The following is a 10397-nucleotide window of genomic DNA, read 5'->3' as shown; positions in this document are numbered from 1 at the left end:
GCATCGACATCCAATGGGAACAGCAAAAACAAAACAAATCGACCGTTAACCCTAATAGACGAGACATTTCAGATGCAGTAAACAGGACAGGAGAAATACCTAAGTTGCCCTAAAACGGGTTTAAATTAGGTGCTTAAAGTGCACGAGCGATAGTGCGTCTTTGTGGTACGAGCAAAGACCGAAGGTTGAAACCACAGTACATGGGTACAAACGTGGCACAAAAATTTAAAATGGGTGGAGAAAAAAAGTGATGTGACATACAAATGCTTGAAGTATCATCTGCATCGACAATTTCACCATCGCTGTAGACGAGTTGCCAATTATCCATAGTTAATCGATGCCTTTGGCTCTGCGAAATAGAGAATACAAAAATCTTCAATGAAGGCTTTGAAAACCTCGCACATTCGGTACAGTTTATAACATAGTCGGAGGCCACACATTTATCGCCTTCTTATGCAGGACATTAAGAGAGACAGAAAGGTTGATATAAAGAAGGCTAGGAGGAAGTGCAAAAGATCTGAAGGCACAACAAGGTCAGCAAACAATACAAACTCGGCCCCAAATTTTTAGTGATTAAGGCGATAGTGTTCAGAGGAAATAACTGCTTGGAGAAGTAATGGATATTTAAAAGTGAAAAATCACCCACTCAGTTGCGTATCTAAAGAAGTCCATACATTTCGAAAAAATTCAATGCATGCACAGTAACAGAAATTTCACTTCTAATAATAATTAAAACAGCAAATGCAGGTGTGATGCCGAAAATATCACAAACAACCACCCATTTGGCTCTAGAACTGTAAGACCAGAAAGCACGAAAAATGCACTGTATTATGAGTATTATACTTATAATGGAGGCCAAATTTAAAGAATTGATATCAAATTAAAGAGAAAATGGCAAGCAAATGAAGAGGGGAAGGGGTATTGGTTACTAAGCGCATATTCTAAAATAACCCCTAATGCCAAGTACTTAACTACAAAAAGGAATAGGCATAACAAATACGACAAGCAACCTACATAAATAGGTTATAAATTGGTAGATAAGAGGTTAAAGAACAAGCCAACCCAAAAGGCCCTCCGAATAATGAACTCCGAAACGCCCTTGAATCAGCTGAGATTCAAGGCGGCTAGTTGGCTATTCATGTCAGCAAAGGACATATTTGAAGCGTTGAAAAATTAAAACAAAAATTTAATACTAGGTGTTTTATTCCGCTGTCCTTTGCATTTATGTTAGTCAAATCTACTAACTGAATGTTGCCAATGTTGCACCTGAGTGAGATAAGTGCTTGTTGGTCCTGAGGCATTCAAGTAGTAAAGTGAAAATAATTTATATTGGGACGGTTTGTGTAAACCCTTGCCTAAATCAGGCAAAAAAATTATATTGTGGTTTTTTCAAATGCTATATGTCTGCAAAATTTTGCAGCCATTTGCGTACGTCTTTCACTAAACGTGACAAAACAAGGTTTGTAAAACAGACTGTGTCTGATGTTGATATAACAATCACTGCTGGATTCGAAACCAGGAAGATTCACAATTTATATATATTTAATTCTGAAGTGGCCTCAATTGGTTTTGCTTGCGTATACCTTAACCAATTTTATTTGTTTGAACTTACGCAGCACTCGGAGGTTAGCTCACCCGGTCCTCCTTGAAGTTACGTCGGCATGCAGGCAGGCATGCTATTCACATGCGGAAGCTTAAAAGATTATTGGCATCCTGCGCTTTTTCACAGCGTATTTGGTGCTTTTAACATCGCTCACCAGTCAGAAACAAAAGGCATTAATGCATCACGTAACTCAGAGGACAATGGATTCCATCGTAAACGATGCATCATGGTAAAACCAGTGCCTTTGTATACCTTATTGAAGAAGGGAAGTTTACCACCTGTTTGTTGTTAAAGGCTGAATGCTGCGCCTTACCAGGGGCCTTCCGCATTCCAATCACTTCTTTATAAATATTAGCCTAAGAGTGGAGCTATTTGATAAAATGGCGGAGTCTAAGTAGCCTCAAGGGCTATTCGTCCTTGCAATTTTATTCTTATCTCGGTTCCGCCCAACGGTCTACCTAGTTTAGTATCTCCTACTAGGGAATTAAAATGCATCGTACTAGGCACGTACCTAACTCCATCTTGAAGGAGCTGTAGATAGCTCTCCAATGGTATTTCCAAATTGTTTAAGTCAAGAACATTGCTTCAGCTGTGATTGCCCTCCTTGCAGAATATAAGAGTGGGTAATGGCCAGGTGCGGATGTCATTTTAAACCCTCTTTTAGGGATTTTTCCTGTTTAACCCATCGACAACATTTTTTCCTTCTTAAATACCTAAGTATGTTGATTAGTTGTAGTGATTTAGCAGCTTTTTTGAACTGCGTAGATACAGCAGATTTCACGGGGTGCATTACCTTTTCGCCTCCGGGCTAGGCCAGCAACCTTCCAACTCCCCTGAACGCCTTGGAGCACTGCAGGAACATAGGATCAAGAGTAGTTTTCCTTTTAATCCTGTCTGCTTGTCACTGCCGCCAGTGTAGCATTCCAGTCTTCCTTAAGGCTAAAGATTTACTTTTTAGGAAAGTGATTATTGTCATGGTCTTTGGGTCTAGGTTCAAAGCGAAAGATCAACCTTACAAGCTCAGTTAGTCAAAGTGATACTTGGATCATGACAAGCATGAGAAATATACAACACTTTCCCATTCCTTTTCGACGTATTTTCCATCTCCATCTTCAGCTTAGATTTGGTGAAGCCTAGGTAGCCATGATAGTCCTCATAAGTTGAATTTATAAAATTTCGAAAGTTTGGGTCCATAATTCCAAAAAAAAACTTTGCAAATAAAAAGAATTTATCATATTTTTTTTAAAAACCCAAAAGATTAGGCGCTTATTTGACCAGTGTATTGATTCCATGTTACTCACGTAACCCTGAGGTGGTCAGTCAACTTTTATACACAAAAAAAAACAAAATTTTCAGTTAGAATACTACAAACAAAAGTAAAACAGCTCTTTTTCTGGCTATTTTGAACTCCACTTTTCACCTTTTTGTTACGAATCCTTCCAGCACTTCATTTTTCTTCTTCCTACAGTATCTTGTTTGACGGAGGGATTAATATCCCATTACCGAGATATTGACAAAGTTATTTTATAGGAGACACTTATAAGCTAAGACATGGAAAAAAGCTCCGTGAAGTTACGAATGAGTGGGAAAGTTTTAATGATCAACTTTAAATCCACACCAGTTTTCGGCCAACCGTGCGAATATTGCAAGGTGTTGTTGCCTCTTTGGAGAGGCCGCAGGGCGGTCAACACAAGCAAAGCGAATTGCAACGTCCCGTTCTGTCACATCATGTCATGTTATTAAAATGGCGAAGGCGATAGTGAGAGCTTAACATCCAGGGTGGTTAAGCGCATCGCTCATGTTTAACAAAGCTTAAGCTTCACCTGTCATCGAAACTCCTCACCATTTCACTCATCCAATCAGCATGTTTCAGCACGTTATTATTAAAAGCGGTCTCTTAGTGCAACTAAGCCATTGATTGTCTCCGTTGCCTCCTCCCTGCTATGGAAAAGGCTACTCAAGCTGTTTTTGAGGATAAAAACACCCAAAAAGCCAAAGAAAAGGACAAGCAAAAGAGGAGTGAGAGGACTAAGAATGCTCGGATGAAAAAGAGGAGGGTGAAGAGGATGAAATATACCGGTAAAATTCACAAACAGCAATGCAATTCATCGATGGATTTGACAGACGACACTAATACTTCCAAAAGGGTGATAAAGAGGAGTTGAGGTAGAAGGATGACAAAATCAACCTCTAATTTAGATGAGGTGGATGGATGGTTGGGCGAGATGTGTGGTGTGCCCGGATTCATTGTCTTTGAGGATGAGGAAGTTTCACCTTCCGACAGTAGTAATAGTGAGGATTCTTTCATTAAAAGATTGTATTTTTGATTGCTGTTTTACTCCTTTCCACTCTTCTCATTGTTTAAATTATTCCTGACAATATATTCCCTTCGTTTACCACAGAAATGTAAAAAGAAGAAAAGAGCTTGAGAATAAAACCTTTTCCCATGAGATTCAATGATTATCAGGTGATTTTATTTACGGGCGTTCCACTAAGAAGAAATTGACAAGGATGATGGCTACTGCAAATCGGATTAAGACAGCATTTTTCGGTGAGGTAAGGAGAAGCCTGCCAAATTCAAATGATTCCAAAAAAAACACAATTCCCTAAGATAGTTACTTGTGATTTTATTATTGAAAGGTGTCAAATGAGATTGCAACTTATTTCATTTTACTACTTTTAAAATTTCCTTACATGATGAACAGAAAACAGCTTGATGGTAAACAAATAACCCATTATTTTGCTATTGTGGACACCCTACTTTCAGCACCCCTAATTTGCGATCTTTCTTAATGAACCAGCAAAAACTACTTCCGCACATCAGAAATATTCGGGTTGATGTGATACTATAAAGTAAATAAAAGACAGAAAAAAGTGAATTAGCGACTTCCATATCAGTGTGGAATGAACGATGGCATGGGCGCCCTCCTCAGAATCTGATTGGCCAAAAGTGGCCAGTAAGGCTGATCTCGATCCTTCATTACCAACAACTGAAATAATTTGTAAAATGACTAATTTCCAAACCTTCTTTTCATTTAAAAAGGCCTAACCAGATTGTTTTTATAATCACATTCATCTATGAATAATCACCAAATCCCAAGTTGAGGCTAAGCCTTACCATCGCCTCAAACCATGTACAAAAATAGCTGAATGCCTCTTCAAAAGGAATGGCAAATTTCAAATTTGAAATCAGCACCTACTTTGGCAAGCAATAGGGTGAAAATTAATTGGCAAAAATAAAATGCACTCCACCAGCATACGTGAGTGAATGACTGAGGAACGATAACCTCCTCACTTCGCATTGGTCCAAGCCTGACCAGTATGATTCCGCCCCACCTTCTTCTCTAGTCAATACCCTACGGCATTAAAGCCCCAATTTTCGGGCCACATATAGCCAATTAGGTATCCATTTGTCTACTTCAAAGGCAAATTATTCAACATATGTTATGCTCCTTTTTTTAAGCATACACCGTCTGTGCAAATAAGGAACAAAGTGATTAGAAAAGCAACCACTGAATTTGCCAAGATATTCTTACTCGAAACTTATACAAGAAATCGCACCAAATAGGGGAATGCTGGGAGCATTTAGTTGGTCCGAAAAACTCGTAACATTTCTTCAACTAAAGACCCTAATCTATTTTGAACCACACATGCTTTCTTTCTGCTTGTAAAACCGGTTGGATGTGTTCTTTAATGGAAACATGGAAAAGCACTACAAGCCATGGGTAATATATTTTATCTTTCCCCAAGTCTTTTTTAAGGCTCTAATAAGCCACACAGAAGGGGAGAATTTGTCATTCACTTTAAAAAGGCCCAGGAAGTTATCCGCCCTACCAAAAGGCCACGCCGCCGACCGGAATGCCAGCCTCCACGAAGAGTGAAAAGCCGACACACATTCGACCAAATGCTAAATTATTCCAACCATCAAAGTGTAAATATGGCCCAGCACAAAAATGCCCAACACAATCTTTCCAATTATTCCACTGGTAAGGGCTAGCCAATGAGATTTTGGGCGCCCCAGCCAAACCAATCAATGAGCCTCATTGGATTACCATATCACCACTGCACGATAGGAAAAAAAGTAAAGCCAAAATATTTGAAATGAATTACATGTGTTTCTTTAATTGTATTGGCGGTAACATTTGGAGTAGTAGTGGTAGTAGTAGTTTTTTGGCTTTTTTGGTTATCGTCGTTTTAACAGTTGTTAGGTTGATAGGTCGGTGGTGTCTTCGTAGGTGTGATACATTAATTATAAACATGAAAAAGTACGCAAGCTCAAGTAAAAATTAAGTCTGCCGATACGGAAAAGCTATAGAAATAGCTGCAAAAGGAGACTGAGAAGGGGAGGGGGTAGTGGTTGTTGTTTCCTGTCTTCGCGTCTTTGTTTTTGGCCCTTTTCTTGTTCTGTCTTCCTCGTCGTGAAGCACATGAATGAAGGAGGGGAGGACTTACCAAACGCATAAAATCAACGCACTCACTCAATGAAAGTGGGAGGAAGAAATAAAGGAAACAAGTTAAAAATGGAAACAAGGAGACAAGGATGGTACGTAGGTAAATATTTTTTGTTTGGTTGTTGTTTTTTGTTTATCTAGTAAATATCAGAGTATGGTTTGTGAACATACGCCAGTAGAAATGTTGATGTTGTTTTACGCAGGCTAGGGATGTGAAAATTTGGGGCGGGATTTACCGATTCGCCTAAATAAGAGGGAATGGGACAAAATTATCCGTATAAAGTAAAAGACATTGTGCGGATCACGAGAAAGGGTTAAAAAAATAGGAAAGACTCGTCGTTTCATACACATAGTACGTGTGTGCCTGTGAGTATGCGTTCGCCTTTAAAATAAAGGGAAAGAAAAAATGGGATAAAATGCAAGAAGGGGAAGAGAAAGACGAGTAGGCAGTGAGTTTGTGGCACCGCCTACTCTTCCTCAGTCGGATCAAACGATGCTGGATGGGGGAAATGAAATGACGAAGAGGGAGGGTACAAAGGAAATGAATGACCAACAATCTTCTAGAGAAGTTCAACTTGGAATGTTGGGACCGTAGGCACACACGTTCACGCACCCTAGCGCTCGGTGATGTTCAATGCATTGAAAGCTTGACCTAATGAAGTGTCGATCGATGACTTGTTGACATCTCCCGGCCAACAGAATGTGTTTGCACTATTAGAGGTGAATTTTTGTGAGCTCCAGAGGTCATGTAGCTCTTGACTCAACTCTAAATCGTCTCCGAAACCATACTTTACATCAGCCTGTTGAAGGGCGCCCCTGGGAGTTGATGTATTGAATGCCGTGATATTTCGGGCAGAGGAAATATTACCTTCCATGGTATTGAAGCCGAATCCTGGATTGCGGTTTAACAGAGATGAATTTTCCTGTTGTTGCTGTTGCTGTTGAAGGTACTGACTATTCTTTAGTTGAAATTCCGAGCGAATTTTCTCAAACTGTGACCACATAGGGTTGTTCACCAGATTGTTTGAACGCATTCCATAACCACTGGGAGCATCTGAATTACCGTAGAGACTCATTACAGGCGCACTGTCCATGAAGCTGCTGGAATAACTGCTGCTGTTGTAGGCCATGTCGCCTGAACGATCAAGCGGTTGGTAGTTGCCGAAGTAGCCACCCCTTGACGGGTCCATTCCGAAGTTGTGACCTGCGTAGAGGCCACCACCGTTTCGATGAAACTCGTTTAGACGCATCAAACGGTCGCACAAAGGCATCTAAAACATGGAAAATAAGTTTGGATTTTTTTCAGAAGATGAACACAAATAGTCAGTTCGTTAACTAGCCAAGGAAAAATTCAACACCGCACTATATAAAGTTTAAATATAATGGCTTACAACTTTTCAAAGATAAGGAAATTAACAGTTTTGTATTTACTCAAGTTCTAGAATTGAGAAGTTATGCCAAAAGTAGAATCATCGCCTACTTTGACCTCAAAACCTATTACCTAATCTAAATCTGTACAAATTCCATGCAGGAAGAATCTTTTTATTAATGGGTTTCTACACACAAATTTTGACCCAATTTTACATTGTTTTACTGAACTAAAGCTTGTATGAGTTTTTGAGTTAATGAGTTTCTCCTTTTTTCTGTAAAATTTAACTTTATCTTACTTATTTACATACTATTGGAACGAAACCTTTTTTACCAAGTATCTGACATTAAAAAATTCACGGTAGTGTATAAATGACTTTTGAAAGATAAAACCCTGCTGGATGAATCCTTTTTAAATCTGGACGGGGAATTCTTTCATCAATATTTTAAAAAGCACTTATGGTACACAAGACGCGATGATACTATTAGGTGACACTTCATGTATTTCTTTGGAAAATAACTAATTTTCAACCATTAACTTTCATTTGATGACTTAATCACGAAGGCGTGGATGCAGCAAAAATGCGCAAACCTGGTTGGGTTGGAGGGGGTTCTGTCCAATGGCTTCCAGTAGCTGTGAGGCATATCCCAAGACGGGTGGATCACAGGCGGATACAAGGCGATGGGGTCGCTTTGCCTGATTCTTCAACTTTGTCGAACCGAATTTGGTGGCTGCAAATGTTGCTGCAGTAAAACTCGGTGTCGTTGTGATCTTCTGAGTAAAGGTTGTCGGGGGTTGAGTAAATGGGGGTGGGTTGTGCTGATTGGTGTGGAAGTCGAACTGTTGCAGCTCTCCCACCTCATCAACATGTCGTAGAGGTTTGGTGTGAAAATCGTTGAATGGAAAATGATTTTCAACATCTGATTTCGCTTGTGATTCCATGTTGACGCCGTGGTCCAGAAAGCTACTATCTATGGTAGGATCTGTGGAAGTATTCTTGCCACCAGAAGCGGAATTAGCCGTCGTGTCCTGATAGCCGTGGGAATCCCCCACACCAGTGATAGATTCATTACTAATTCCAGTCTTTGAGTGATCTGATCCATTCTGGGTTGAAGCAACATCTTCCGGTTCTGTCAAAACACTGAGAGCTGCTTCTGTAGCCAAATGGGTTTGAACATCATCCAGCTGCTTCTTTGCGACTTCATTCAGTGGTGCATCCAGCTCCTTTTCTCCGCTCATATTGTAGCCATTTCCACCCCTAGGGGTGGCTGAATAGAGAATTTGATGCTTTGTTTTTGACCATGATCCCGAAGAACCGTTTGAAGAAGAGACAGATGAAGCCGATGAACAGCCGGAAGACGAGAGACTCGCAGAAGTGCAACCATTTCCAGCACCCCAAGCCGAATTAGAGATAACCGGAGAGGACTCACTAGATCCATACTGACAGGCGACATGACCCGGATCAATTGTAATAACTAAACCGGCTGGTAGGCAGGCTTGAATTTCACTCCACTCCAATCCACTGGAGATGGCAGCTTCGGGAAAGATGAAGTCGGTGTGTGGACCGCTGGTTTGAAAGCACCGATGGGATCCATCCTGACTGGACGATTCGGTGAACCAGTGAGGTTGTAATTTACGCAAGAGGCATCTTTCCAATTCCTCGCCGAAATTATCCACCCTTCTTCGTGGCAATTTGGTGTAGAGATGGGAGAGAAGATAATTCACCGCTACTGAAACCTCTATGTACATTATTGGCACCTGGTTTCAGACCTTCACCGCCTTCGGATTCAAACGCGAGTGCTACAAATGAAGCAGTGGAGGGAGCGTTAGCTCAAGTCCGCGACTGTCAGCTGAAAGCACTGACAGAACTATCGACCGTCCGGTGTGACAGATCGATGCCAAAGCTGACAGACAAGGTGGTCACGAGTGCGGGGTGGGGCTTCCTGCTTGTTTATTTTTTTTCTGGGTACAGCATTTTTTTACCGAAAGATGCAAATTCATCCCCCTATATGATATTCATGTTTTTTTTTTTAACTTTTTGCTCTTTGTAGGGCAAATTAAAGGTGAGTAGGGTTTTTTTACTGACTCAAAACTATTTTCTGGTCAATGAGGAGACCCCACTGCTACGAATTTGGAAGGTTCTGGAAGAAAAAAAGAACTGAAGGGCTATACAAGGTGGCGAAAAATGGTTGTCAGATCTTACCACAAGCCGAGCAGCGGTAGAAGATGGGGAGTCTTCGCAACTGCTGTGTGGAGATAGGGAAGTAGGTAGGTAGTTAGGTAGGTAGGCAGGCAGGCGGGCGAGCGAGCGGGTAGTCAAGCTGGCTGGTGGTTGGGAAAGGGGAAGGCCGCGTATGCTACCAACGGGAATCGTCTAAACTCTCACGGACGCACGGGCGAGCGCTACACACACACACATTGCACACGGTGTGCATTGCTGCTGCTGCTGCTGCTGTCGCCGGCGCGGCTGCCTCTCTCCTATTGCTTCTACCACAGCTAATGCGAGAGAGCTGAATGGTAGGCGCAACGTCGACTGCTTTCGAACGGCTATGGTGGTGGTGGTGGTGGTGGGAAGCTGTGTGTGTGTGCGTGAGCGTCGGCGCGCGAGAACACCTAACAACGCAGGGAAGGGGGTGATGGGGTTTGCGTGCATTGGCTAGCGCTAGCTAGCCAAGGTTTTCATATGCCGTAGCCGTTGGCGGATATTCAAGCTGATGTGATATGGAGATGAAACGCTGGATGAGATTTAAAGCTCATTATTTCATGTAGGCACTTAGAAAATCCCCCTCATCAAGTTACCTGCTATGCGTTCCCACAAGACGAGAGCTTCGATTTGATAGGCTAAAGGTGGGGACGCCAACATGCAAAGAGTAATGTTATCATGCTTTTTGTACTAAGGGGTAACCAAATGTTGCAATCTTCGCAAAGTAGTCATCTCTAAGAAACGATCTTTAGCAATATACCAAATCTGACA

The 10397-nt window shown here is 41.4% G+C and overlaps 2 protein-coding genes across 2 annotated transcripts in view; both read right to left on the bottom strand. All coding sequences in view use genetic code 11, as the record gives it.

Annotated features, from left to right (window-relative positions):
- Positions 1 to 3911, bottom strand: part of EGR_06577 (hypothetical protein) — a gene marked incomplete at both ends in the record, with an annotated part of 6517 nt that extends 2606 nt beyond the window's left edge. Inside the window, 4 exons of the mRNA XM_024495826.1 lie at positions 675 to 842; positions 1758 to 1881; positions 2644 to 2812; positions 3741 to 3911. Of these exons, the coding sequence (XP_024349786.1) occupies positions 675 to 842; positions 1758 to 1881; positions 2644 to 2812; positions 3741 to 3911 (632 nt within the window). The remainder of the gene's footprint in view (positions 1 to 674; positions 843 to 1757; positions 1882 to 2643; positions 2813 to 3740) is intronic.
- A 2757-nt stretch (positions 3912 to 6668) lies between these two features.
- EGR_06576 (Protein Tob1) lies at positions 6669 to 9172 on the bottom strand (the record flags this gene model as incomplete). The annotated part of the gene is made up of 2 exons (XM_024495825.1): positions 6669 to 7325; positions 8015 to 9172. The coding sequence occupies 2 exons, from the start codon at positions 9170 to 9172 to the stop codon at positions 6669 to 6671; spliced, it is 1815 nt and encodes a 604-aa protein (XP_024349785.1).
- Positions 9173 to 10397: the final 1225 nt, after the last annotated feature.

The sequence above is a fragment of the Echinococcus granulosus genome, assembly GCF_000524195.1.
Source record: "Echinococcus granulosus chromosome Unknown EG_S00059, whole genome shotgun sequence".
Classification (NCBI taxonomy): Eukaryota; Metazoa; Platyhelminthes; class Cestoda; order Cyclophyllidea; family Taeniidae; genus Echinococcus; species Echinococcus granulosus.
This window is presented reverse-complemented; position numbering and strand designations above follow the sequence as displayed.